This window comes from Pinus tabuliformis, chromosome 1_2 (genome assembly GCF_031772625.1).
Source record: "Pinus tabuliformis cultivar Carrire ecotype Pingquan chromosome 1_2, CPIR1, whole genome shotgun sequence".
In the NCBI taxonomy this organism is placed as follows: domain Eukaryota; kingdom Viridiplantae; phylum Streptophyta; class Pinopsida; order Pinales; family Pinaceae; genus Pinus; species Pinus tabuliformis.
Window position 1 is genome coordinate 783781548 of NC_142298.1, and position 13591 is coordinate 783795138.

The 13591-nt window shown below is 35.4% G+C and overlaps 2 protein-coding genes across 2 annotated transcripts; both read left to right on the forward strand.

Annotated features, from left to right (window-relative positions):
• The first annotated feature begins 447 nt into the window (after window positions 1-447).
• LOC149208201 (potassium channel AKT1-like) lies at window positions 448-4944 on the forward strand. Its single transcript, XM_089395954.1, has 3 exons — window positions 448-817; window positions 924-1176; window positions 4553-4944. The coding sequence occupies exons 1-3, from the start codon at window positions 760-762 to the stop codon at window positions 4803-4805; spliced, it is 564 nt and encodes a 187-aa protein (XP_089252080.1). The 5' UTR covers window positions 448-759; the 3' UTR covers window positions 4806-4944.
• A 46-nt stretch (window positions 4945-4990) lies between these two features.
• On the forward strand, window positions 4991-9220 carry LOC149208202 (potassium channel AKT1-like). The gene is made up of 10 exons (XM_089395955.1): window positions 4991-5118; window positions 5233-5550; window positions 5666-5905; window positions 6019-6117; window positions 6280-6318; window positions 6657-6842; window positions 7065-7259; window positions 7463-7538; window positions 7735-8508; window positions 8631-9220. The coding sequence occupies exons 1-10, from the start codon at window positions 5014-5016 to the stop codon at window positions 8774-8776; spliced, it is 2178 nt and encodes a 725-aa protein (XP_089252081.1). The 5' UTR covers window positions 4991-5013; the 3' UTR covers window positions 8777-9220.
• Window positions 9221-13591: the final 4371 nt, after the last annotated feature.

A 13591-nucleotide genomic window follows, 5' to 3' on the forward strand; every position in this document is an offset into this window, starting at 1 on the left:
AATGGTTAGTTATTAAGAATCTTGACTATGCTCAATTTTTGTAAAAGGAATTAGCGTTGGAGCATGGTTGGACTCACCACTACATTATAGTTTACGTTTAAATGTTTTCTGTCGTATTTTTATTTTAATATTTTCATAAGTGTATTTTTAACAAGTTTTATTTGAAGTCTGGTAAAAAGTCATCATATTAATTAGATTTAAGTCGTATATTATTTAATAAATTTCAGTTAAAAATGGTTAAAACGATAAAACTGAGTTGTTAAATTTATATTATATAAATAATTTAAATTATTAAATCTATATAAATTAAATACACTTACATTTTAGACCATGAAAAATAACGATATGACAAAAACAGTTAGATTTTCTCCCATTTTTAAGTATTATGATTTGTTTTAAGTATTGACCGTTTATTTAATGTGGTAGTTTCGAGCACACAGGTCACGAGGGTCTTATCAGTTAGGACGAGTACCGAGCTAGCGAGAGCGAACTCGGGCCTTTGTCCAATAAAAGTATTAAGTTCCGCAGACCATCCTCGTGATTTTGGTATTGTCTTTTTGCTGGCCACGCTCAGCAGCAGCGATTGGCGCGGTACAGTACTACTCCCTGATAACTGCTATATTCACGGCCGGTGAAAACTGTCTTCGTGCTTTGAACGTTGACAAAACATGGCGGGATTTTCGTTTTAGAGGCGGGATCCTCCTCCGACACCATTAAATTATCGGATCTGCAGGCATACGCTAGCAGAGCTCGGAAGGGATGGACCCAGTTGCCCGTCCGCTTTCCAGTGTCAACCGAGTCCGTGGCAATGGAACATGTGAGCCGACCACCCCCGCTGTGGCTTTCCCCACTACGACTGGTTGTTTCTTGATTGAGTTAAATATGAGCCGTTTGATGTGAGTTATTTTGTGGAGTTTTTGCAGGGACAGGCAGAGGCATTAGACGTTTGGAAAGGGGCGAGGCCGAGGATCGATCCCTGGACATGGGCGCTGTTGGCAATCACTGGATGGGCGCCTGCTTATGTGCCGGTGGTGTGACTCTGGGCGATGAACAGAAGTCTGGTCAGGACAGCCACTTCACCTATGCGAGCGGCATGTTGCCTTCGCTCGGCGCAAGAAGCAATCGCCACATCAACCTTGGGAAATTTATTATTTCTCCTTACAATCCTCGTTACAGGTATGTAACATATTACTTGCCTAGAGAAAATAAAAGCCGAGTTCCAAAGAATTTATTATGGGTCATGCATGGCAATTGCTACTGCTTCCAGCTGTAATGCATGCAAAAGATGTACAAACTAAGACTTATTTGCTTTGTGTCGTTGAACTGCCTTGCATTTAATTTTATTTCCTGTATCAATAACGAAACTTTGTAGGAGGATTAGAGATTGTCAGTCGGAAGAATCCTTCCGTTCATGGAAGAATCATGAATGCAAAATTCTGGCCACACCAAAGATGGCTTTGGATTCTAAAAGTAAAAATGTATGGCTCGAGAGTCGAGAGTGGTAAATCAGGGTTCGGTTTCAAGCTTACTGTTACCCATACATGTTTCGGATTGGTATCGAATCCACATACGCCAGTGCGACTCAAACATCTAAGATTGTGCCACAACATTATCTTTATATTCGAACGTAATAGAATCCATTAAGCCACAGCATTATCTTTGTATTCGAACGTAACGGAATCCATTAAGGTTAAAAAATCCTGGAACAAGTTGCTCATTTCGAGAGATTTTCAAGAACTGACAGATTTAGAAGATTTGATTCAGTTGTTTCGATCCGGCCCGGTTAAAAGATTAGGTGCTTTTAACAGAAGAAAAACGAGTAGCATAAACATATAAGATTTGGATTTTTTCTGGTTTTCTTTTCTTATCATTTTCTTTAAAATCTGTTGAAATTTTAGGAAAATTATTCAAGTTGCAGAGATCTCAACTAATTTTCAAGGTTACACAATTCAATTCAAGTGAAGTGTAATAGGAATATCTAAAGCTGCTGAATCTATTTTTATTAAAAATGTTTAATTCAACAAATTCAAAATTACACTTCCACTGTAATCAGATTCAGATTCAGATTCAGAAATATGCAGTCAAAAATCCAAATCATAAAACGATTAAATGTCTCTGAGAACAAATAATTTGCATAATATTATAGCCAAGAATATGTACGCCCTCTGGCGTATTGCTATTATTAGCCGGCAATTTTCGGATTGGTCGGTGCAACCTATCACCGAGAATATGTACGCCTCAATCGCATTGCTATTGTTTGCCAGCATTTTCAGTATAGGTCAGTGCAACCTAAAGATCAAAGATCGGAGCTGCACCAGATCTTACTGAACAATTTGCAAAGAGTATTATTTTAATAAAACGTTATTTTGAGAGTTTTTTCAGAAGATTACGACGAAAGCTACACCATATGTCAATGAACAGCTTGCAAATATTATTATTGTAATAAAACGTAATTTTAGGAGATTTTTCCAGAAAGATTCCGACGAGCTTTTGATGTTATCCATGACAGTTCAGTGTAGCGCACGGCTGTAAGCGAAACAATATCCACATATGTGTTTTCTGTAGATTCCTATCGATATATCTCGTAAACTCGCAAAGTCTTTTATGGCACGTTAGCATCAAATGCCAGCCAATCCTAAATCTCGCTTTAGGTTCAAGGATGTGACAGGGAAGATGCCAGTAAACTTCTAAGGATGTGATAGGAAAAATGCGAGATGCGGTAACGTCCTCCCTGTAATATTTCGGTGTCATGTCTGGAGGCATTTACTGTAGCCGGCATTATTGGATTAAAAACCTTGCTATTCCAGAAATTCATTCTTACCTGCGACCTGCAAGGGCGCTGTGGTGATTAGCATTTTTCAGAAATCTTGTTTACAACATTATAGTGGCACGTTTTTCGTCACTTCAACTGCTTAACTTTTTTCTAATTTGATGCCTCGTTTCTTTAATACTTTTAGCAGAAATCAATTGGTACTCGAGAAGCTGCAATTCTAACACACATTAACCACATTCTCAGCAATTGAAAACTATAATATTAAAGGGTTTCGTTTTGAGGTCTCCGAATCAATTTTGCTCAAAGAATTTGGCTATTTCAGCAATTGATCATTTACTATTTTGCTCTGAAACTGGGCAGATTTAATCTTAACAACCCATATCTGTAAACCCTTTAATAATAGTTTTTATGTTAACAAACAAATCTATTAATTTCAGAAGTCTTACAGTTTTCAACCTTAACAATCCAAATCTGCAAACCCGTTAACCGTAAACTGCTGTGTTAATTTCGAGATTTTAGTTGACAAGATTCCAAAGAGAATCACTGAAAATGCTGGAGGGAATTGAGTGCGCCTGATCAAGGGGTCATTAATACGTAAGAGTACAACTGAGCCTCCAATCATGTGGATAAGGCTCGGGCTTTGGGTATCCAGAGCAAAATAGCTAAAGAGTTTTTCCCTTTAACTTCGCAGACCGTGCAAATGATATAGGCATTATTCCTATCATCTGGAATGCGAAAGATTAAATAAGGGATTCACTAATCTTAGGCTCTCTTTCTGGAAAGGGCGATTTCCTGTTTTCCTTCAGCCTGGGCTGAAAACACTAGGAGCACCTAGGCTGTGAAAGCCATTATTGTGGAGCCTGAACCCATGGAAAATGAGAAGGGAGACTAAAACATTGGTTATAAATCCTAATCCTTTAAGCATTCACAGATATTTCAAGAAAGGCCAAAGACGATAATTAGTATAATTTCTGAAAAGCCATTCAATCCATCTGATTGGTTTATTAATTTTTTAATAGCTTTTTTCTTTATTTCAATATAAACCATCAAGGATTGTATCAATTAAAGTGCCCAAGGATATTTGACGACTGAGAGTACCTATAAATTGTGCAAGGACATATATTCGGATCCGGCTCCGAGATTACCTTTTTGCTGATCGCAGAAGAAGTCCAACAACGCTTACCTTTGAAAAAAATGAAAGAGTTTAAAAGGGATTTATATTCAAAACATTTAAATCGTTAGAAATCGATTAAAACCTTTCTTTTTAAAAGTTAAACTGTCTTGACACTGATTTGGGTGCAATTTGTGAGATTGGATGCCCCTGAGAGTGTCAATTTAAATGCTCCTTATCCTAAAAACGTCAATGATCCCAATTTATCAAAAGAGATTAATAAGATTTATTAAATTAAAAAAATAAAACAAAAAACTACTACACATGATCAGTACACGGCAGATTTGAAGAATTAAAAAAAAGAAGATAAAAACAAAAACAAAAACAAGCTAATAGCAGCTGGACAAGGCCTAGACCATTATTATTTACCATCCACTCCGGTTTATCAAAAAAAGCGACAAATCATCCTGTTTTGTGGTTTAGTAATAGTCTCTGATTTTATAGATCACATTTTATTGGGTTTACTTAAAATATTTGTAAGATTCATCAAGTTACAACAAATTTAAATTAAAGTGGCATTTAGGATTCTATCAAAGCATAGCGCTGCGATTTCTTAGAGAATGGACTGTTGAGCACACTGATTTATATTGAACTGTCTTTACTTGCAGGGTATGGCAAAATTTCTTAATCCTGCTAGTGATTTACTCGGCGTGGGTTTCGCCTTTTGAATTTGGGTTTATCGAGGAGCCGAAAGGAGGTTTACTTGTTGCAGACCTCATTGTAGACAGCTTTTTTGCAGTTGACATTATTATGACATTCTTCGTAGCTTACCTCAACAAAAGAACATACCTGCTGGAGGACAGATGCCAGAACATTGCTAAACGGCTAGTTGATTTTTCAATTTTCAAAACCATGGAGTAGATGATTAGTGTCATTCTTTCATGGAATATACTTGAAACCTACAATAAATAGAAATTTCACTCTCCATAAAGCACTATCTCATCATCTTCCTTGGTGACACAGGTATATTTGCACATGGTTCATATTTGATGTCTGTTCAACAGTACCCTTTCAGGCAGCTAGTCTAATATTCAGAGGGAAACTTGGGTTAGGGTTCAGTGCTCTTAATATGCTGCGCCTCTGGCGTTTAAGGCGGGTCAGTGCTCTGTTCTCAAGACTAGAGAAGAATATCCGACTCAACTATTTCTGGACACGCTGTTTTAAGCTTGTTTGTGTAAGTTAACACCAACAATTTCATTTTGCTTGAATTTAGTGGAAGGCAATCTTTAATTGCAAATAGTATTCACCGGCATAATGAATTTGAAACCATATTTGCTCAACTGTGCAGGTAACACTTTTTGCAGTTCACTGTGCTGGATGCCTTTCATATCTGCTTGCTGCTAGATATCATGATCCGAGTAGGACATGGATTGGTGCTGCATTTCCACATTTTATGAAACAAAGCCTTTGGATTCGCTATATTACTGCAATCTATTTTTCCATTACCACTCTGACCACTGTTGGATATGGAGACCTGCATGCTGAAAATACGAGAGAAATGATATTTGATATCGTCTACATGTTATTTAATCTGGGTTTGACTGCATACTTGATAGGAAACATGACAAATTTAATTGTACATGGCACAAGCCGGACCATGAAATTTGTAAGGAATATATTTTTAATAGATTTGTGTATAGAAAAGTTATACCTACATATTCTCTCTTTTCAATGCAAAAATGCTACGTCATATGAGGATTTGACTTTCATTTTGATTGCAGAGGGACACAATTCAGGCAGCTTCAAGATTTTCTTTTAGGAATCAGCTGCCACTGCAATTGCAAGATCAAATGTTGGCACATATATGCTTGAAATTCAGGACAGAGGGATTGCAGCAAGAAGAAACATTAAATGATCTGCCAAAGGCCATCCGCACAAGCATTGCAAACGTCTTGTTTTTTCCTATTGTTGATAAAGCGTATCTTTTCCAAGGAGTGTCACATGATTTTCTTTTCCAGCTGGTAAGTATTGCCTAATTATGGTAAGGATACCCTATTTTTTGTCTTTGCTAGTGGGCTTCAGTACAACAACTTTTGAGGAAAAAATAACCTAATAGTCACCCTGTGCTTGGAAGGTTTCAGAGATGAAGGCAGAGTACTTTCCCCCAAAGGAAGATGTCATTTTAATGAATGAAGCACCCACATATTTTTATGTGTTAGTGTCTGGTGCTGTGGTAGGTATATTTCTGAATGTTACAGAGTCCAAGATTTCAGAACTTTTAAGTGGTTCACTTTATTTCTTTTGCTGAATGTGTCTTCAAACAGAGAACTGCACAAAGCATTGTAAATGTTCATGTGGAGCTACAAAAACATTGAAATTTTGTTTCATTCTGCAGGACATACTAGCAGTCAAAGACGAGGGTAAAATAGAGCAGGCAAGTTAAATCTTTTTAAAGAAAGTGATTATGCATGCTCTTAGTATCTTCTTGTTAGGAGAATTATTACATTACTTCAGTCGCTTTAGAACTTTTTTACATAATAAGCATGAAAATTAGAATGTTTGCATCTCATCCACAAATAAATTTGGAGCAACCATTTGTCTCACTTTATGTTTTAGTCATATTGGAAAATTTGAAGTACAGAAATGACATATCTCATTCCAAATGACTTGTTTGTTTTACCCTAGGCATTAGTAGCACATACATTATTTTGAAATCACAAAACTAAGTCAGCTGGTTTCTTTATTGTAAACTCATCTCCTGCTGCATTCCAGATTCTTTGGCAGTCCCAGCCCGGAGATGTTTTTGGAGAAATTGGAGTGCTCTGTTACAGACCACAACCATACACAGTCCGTACAAAGAGGCTTTCTCAACTTTTGCGACTGAACCGCAATTCATTCATGAATATTGTACAATCTAATAATGCAGATGGAACGACCATCATGAACAACCTTCTTAAGGTTTGCAAGCAAGAATTACGATAAATATGCCGAGTGAACTTACCATAATAGGTTTATTTAGGAATAGGATCAATTAAATGTATTATTGTAATGTCTACGATAAATATGCCCAGTGAACTTACCATGATAGGTTTATTTAGGAATAGGATCAATTAAATGTATTATTGTAATGTCTTTGTTAGTATTGCAGGAAAACTTAACTTTGTGTTGATATGACTCTAGCAATTGAAGGAACTGAAGGACCCAACTTTTGGACAACTTTCAAAAGAGATAGATCAGTTGCTAGCAAAAGGAAGAATGGATGTACCTGTTAGTCTCTGTTCTGTTGCTTCAATAGGGGATGCCCTTCTAATGGAGCAATTATTGAAAAGAGGGATGGATCCTAATGAATCAGACAGCAATGGCCGCACACCCTTGGTAAATTTCATTTTGATCAGTAGAGATTCATGGTCTTCTTTTGAATCAACACTTTCTTTAAGTTTTTGTGGTTCCTGACTTAAGTACATCTATTCATTTCAAAGCATACACTGCTATGAGTACATCTATTCATTTGAAAGCATACACTGCTATGAGTGGGATAACCGATTAAAACTTACCATTTTGTTTTGTTTTGTTATAAGCACATTGCCACAGCAAATGGCTTTAAAGATTGTGTCAATCTTCTTTTAGAATATGGAGCAGATGTCAATAGCAAGGGTATATTCTCCCCTCCCTAGTGCACTCGTTAGTTGTTTTCCCAATCAAAGAGTGTATTTCTGAATATAAACATTTTTTCTGAAATTTTCTCTAAAGCTCAGTGAATTCAACATCTTTTTAAATTTCAAACTATTGCCACCGTTAACAAAATGAAGAATTTGACCAGATTATATTTAACATTTCATAAACTTAACAGATGAAGACGGAAGTGTTCCTCTGTGGGAAGCAATACTGGGCCAACATAAACCGGTTGCCACATTACTTTGTGACAATGGTGCAAATCTTCAGTCCGGTACTGTTGGCAGTTTCCTCTGCACTGCTGCACAAAATAAGGATTTGGATATGTTGAACGATTTACTAAGTTATGGAGCAGATATAAATGCAACAAATGGAGATGGGAACACAACCCTCCATGTTGCCATCAGTGATGGATTGACAGAGGTAGTGAAGTATCTTCTGGACCATGGAGCAGACATGAATAAAACAGATTGTAGTGGTTGGACACCAAAAGCTTTGGTAGAGCATCAAGGGCATGAAGAAATACGGGAATTATTTCAAGAAAAATCTCAGTCAATATATTCACACTTATGTTTATCTATCAAAGATTCATCTGTCCCATTGAACCCAGATGAGCAAAATCATGCGGAGATCACGAACCCTTCAGGATCTGCAGAGGAAAATGGCATTCATCATTTTATAAATACAATTTCCACTCCACCTAATGGATTGCAGAGGAAAAAAGTTACTAATTTTGACAATTCTCTTTTCGGTATAGTCACAATGCCTTCCAACACTAACCCTAGTGTTGGTGGCATGAGTCATGCAATTAAGTGTTCCTGCTGGACAAGCCCTTCTCTTCCTAAAAGAGTGACGATCCACAGGCATCACCCAATTTACATCAAAGCAAACAGGCAACCAGGGAAACTAATACTCTTGCCAAATGCAATTCAGGAGCTACTAAAAATTGGTGGTAAGTATTTATTTTATATATGAACTCATGATTTCATGAGTTCAGATTTCCTATAATATTCGAAATTAGAGCGCTGCTGAAGATCTTAAAATTAGCCATTCACAGAATTGTTGTTCTCGCAGGTGAAAAATTTGGTTATTTGCCTGTGAAAGTTTTGAGTGAAGATTCTGCAGAAATAGATGACATCGATGTCATTAGAGAAGGGGATCATCTATTCCTTGTTGACAATGAAGAGATTGAAGAGATATATAAGAAGGATGACCAATGATAATTGTAGAAATTCTGTCAGCATGCCTTCCTCTGTGATCCAGAAACCATTTTAACTGTTGTTCAATTATGAATTCTACATTTTCTTTTGTTCAAACAGAATTCAAAGGAGTAAAATTGGTGACAAATGTATACTTCAACGTCACAAAGTTGGTTGGAATCACAGTCCATGTACTCATTTCACCTGACACGACGTCATAAAATGATGTATGAAGGAGCATATGCATTATGTTTATGGGGTTCTTTCAGATTTTAATTGTAAGAAAATGTTTAGTTATGATTGAGGTACTCTCGATCAACCTGAATAAAAAAATTGCGAGGTCTATACATGTCATCTCTGTGACAACAGTACATCACATACGACAAGATCGAAATTCTGCTCAAAGCATTGGTTACATGAGCAGCTATATTGAATATTGAAAATTTGAAAGCTCTTTTGCGTTAATTTTCAAAGTTCTACAGAGAAGTTAATAAGTATGTGCTAAATTCTTGACTCAAAGGTTGACAGCAAAAAACTAGGAAGGCTGTAAGTTAATGAGAGAAAGAGTAAGATAAAAATAAACAATGAAATTGTATAAAATTATAGCTAGGAAGGCTGTAAGTTAATGAGAGAAAGAGTAAGATAAAAATAAACAATGAAATTGTATAAAATTATAGTTAGTAAAAGATAAAATATTAAAGTATTTTTATTGAAATATGGTAAATTGAAATAAATAATTTAAATTTATTCTTTAATATTGAAATCTTGAATTTATTAGAATGGGTTAAGAGGAGTAAATTTTTTTGGAGTTGCAAATTTTTTTGAAGAATTAAGATTATAATTTTAAATCTAGATATCTTTATAGACTTTAATCTTAAAATTAAATTATTATTATTATCATTATTTTATGTATGTAAGGTAAATATTGGGGATGACTTTTTTTTTTGTTAATGAGTGAGAGAATCCATTATAATTCACTTGTCAAATGAGTAGTGGGGATAGTCATCATTCCCTACTATTAGCTAATGCATAATGACCTTTCACTTCTCTTCATTTTTCTTCAAAGAAAACCACACCACTTAGAATTACCCGCTAGTGGTATGTAAGGAGTAGGCTTTCACTCATGCCGTAATATAACATATGTCTCTCGGTCTTGGGTCATGAACTTGTTTTCTTATGTCCAAGAAATACTAGTACCATTCATATTAAAATATTTTTTTTAATAATTTTGTTTTACTTTCAATCACTTTATACATAAAATATAGTTGATGTCCAAATATTTTCTTTATAATCAACATTGAATGCTTTTTATTTATTAATATTTTAAAAATTGTCTCATATTTAACATTTAGTAAATTACACATTTTATTTATAATAGATATTAAATTATTCTTAAAGAAAAATATTTTATTGTTATTAATAAAGAATTACATGGTAATAAAGACTTTAGAGGAGGCCACTTATTCCAAAATTCGAGTCCATAGTTAAATGTGCTTGAGTTAGAGGAGTCTTGGGAGGTCAATCTAATTATTAGGTGTAAGCCTTTGAAAGTGATGATAGATGTGATGTGATTCATCTAGCTAGTATCAATCTTCTTCACCCTTGTGAGCATCATCCAATGCAATGAATGTTAGGTGGACTATGATGCATTGTGAAAGCCTATTAGGTGTAAGCCTTTGAAAGTGATGATTGATGTGATGTGATTCATCTCGCTAGTATCAATCTTCTTCACCCTTGTGAGCATCATCTAATGCAATGAATGTTAGGTGGACTATGATGCATTGTGAAAGCCTAATGCTTAATTGTTAGTTTTCAGAGGTCAGCCTAATTATTAGGTGTAAGCCTTTGAAAGTGACGATTGATGTGATGTAATTCATCTAGATAGTATCAATCTTCTTCACCCTTGTGAGCATCATCCAATGCAATGAATGTTATGTGGACTATGATGCATTGTCAAAGCCTATTTGGTGTAAGCCTTTGAAAGTGATGATTGATGTGATGTGATTCATCTCGCTAGTATCAATCTTCTTCACCCTTGTGAGCATCATCTAATGCAATGAATGTTAGGTGGACTATGATGCATTGTGAAAGCCTAATGCTTAATTGTTAGTTTTCTTAAATATCAGAGGTCAACTCCAAGTTGAATAAGCATGAAATTGTACATCTTCTTCACACTATAATGTAGATAGTGTATATACTCAATAAGGTTTTTTTTACTTTCAATTGCTTTTTATAATATGTTCTTGAAATTTTGATTATGATTGACATTGAAATATATTTTTATTTATTAATATTTTTTAAATGTCGTTACTCAATTCCATGCCAACCATAGATGCAATTTCACATCGTCTTTTTACTTACGTAGAAAACATAGCACCTATTTACAAAATAAGAAATTTTTTCACACGCACACACACACACACACACACACACACACATATATATATTTCAATCTAGGTAGGAAAATATTATATTATATGAAAATTGATTGTATACTTGAAGGTCTGTGTGTGATTGAATTTCCATTAGAGAAACCAAACTAGCCACACAACAAAATTGTCTCTGTCCCTTTAAACTATTTATAGCTAAAATTGAAATTGTAATAGTGTTGATTGCTACATTAATAATGATTAACCTTGCCAACTTCCTACTTTCTACTGATAGATATAAACAAAAGCTAGACACATTGTTATAATTAAGTAACATGACTAATTATTTAGAGGGGGAGTCCACCTGAATGGTAACAAGTGGAATGATGTCATTATGTGATTCTGTAAACTTCAGATTCACCAAAATATGAGCCATATTTGTGACTTTGGTATCCATCTTCATCTATCATTGGGTTTCATCTAGGAAGAGAAGATTTTATTGTTGCTCCTCATATATTTCCATTAAAACTCAACCCATGATAGTTTTGACCTGCCAATATATGTCAACAAGCTGCATATATTTGGTGTTTTATGTCCTCATTGTACTTGTATCCGAAATCCATTTCTTGACCTATATAAACAATTTCTTATTTGAAATAAATGGGCTCCCAACATGAGCTTCATCCTTTTCTTTCTTAGTCTCTTGTTGGACATCCAATGGAGAAGAAATCTGATAAATCTATGTAGATGTCTAAGTTTCCCTCTAAGCTCGAGATGAAGAGGGCCCTAACCCATATTGTTGGCGTTGACAATAATGACCACCCCTACCACATATCTTATGAATAAGTTGAAAGCTAGGGTAATGCGCATGAAGAAAGGGTGATAGAGGAACCTTATCTTATGAATAAGTTGAAAGCTAGGGTAATGCGCATGAAGAAAGGGTGATAGAGGAACCTTAAACAATGGTCTGAAGGATGATTGATTGTAGGTCTATCGAGAGTGTAGGTTAAGAAGGAACCTTCTAAATTTTTTTGCAAGAATTCCATTAGAATATGTATAGTGTAAGGGCCTGCAAATCTTAGGGAACCTTAAGAATAATAGGGATGAAACAGCAAGAGATTTCACCCTAATCATCAACCTATGAGTGGACCTTGGATAATCCAAGCCACAAAGGAGAGACTAAGCATTCTACAACACACTACAAACTAAGAGAAGATGGAAGGACCTTGAGCTTCACGCTGACATTAGATATTGGGTATGGGGAAACTAACATATGGGAAAGGAAAACAAAAAATTGGACTATTGTAACCATTACCCACTCAGAGAGGTTGTCTTAGGCATAGTCTAAGAAAACTAGAATTTTTCCATAAGCCTACCTCTACATGCAAGAAATGGATCTAAATAAAAATGCATAGGAGTAGCGAAAAACTCAACTAGATTCCTTTCTAACCTTGGAATGAGTTAAAAAGAATGGAAACAACAATGCCAATTGTGATATCACATGGTTTAAAGTTGCATTGCCAGAGAAAGAATCACCATCATGGAGGATTCCTTGCTCCTCATTTTTCTACATGGGATTTGGACTCCTTTTCCTATCTTCATGGAGTTTTTCGACCAACACTCCAACCCCAACTACCACCACAATACACCAATATCAATCCATTACTACATTATTCCTTATCTCACATTGAAATGACATTGTTGATTTTCCCCCGTTACCCTCTTGAATATTTAGGGTGGCATAGTAATTTATGACATTGCTACATTGAATTACCTCCAGGGTTATCATGTGCTAGGTGGAGGGTATCTTCCCCTCCTACCTTCTCCTTATCTAACAAAGCATTCTTGTCATGAGCATCATGGTGAGACACTTGGGTTGGAACCTTTACATCAGTAGATTACAATTTACCTTAAACGGAGGTCAAATGAGGTTGGGGCCTCTTCTAAACTACCACCTATTATGGCTATCTTCCGACATAATATCCTTACATACGAAGGGTATTTGGAAGTGAAAATTTTCCAAAAACCCTATAAGATTTTGAAAAATTTACAAAACATAAAGACAAAATAGATTACATAAATCCTTTAGACCATGTTTTAGTATTTCCCTTATCCAAAAGGGGCATGTTCAAGTCAAATTTTTTCTTACTTTCAGAATTGTATGTGCTATGAACAATGGGGGAGTGGAGGTTCATCGTGATGAAAGCTTGCAATTCCTCCACTTGTTGGCACAAACTATCCAACTCATCATTTGTTCTCTGTGTTTGTGACATGTTTTCCATCATTATCTCCAATGAAATTGTGAATGTATCGACTAATTGGTTGAATTTCAAAAGTAGGAACATTTTTTTTTTCTTTTCTATCTAGTCGAGCCTCTATGGGTTCCATTTTGAAATTTTCAGGTAGTGAGGAAAATTAAAGTATGACTATTTGAATGCCCCTCATAGGGGAAAATGCTTCCTCAATT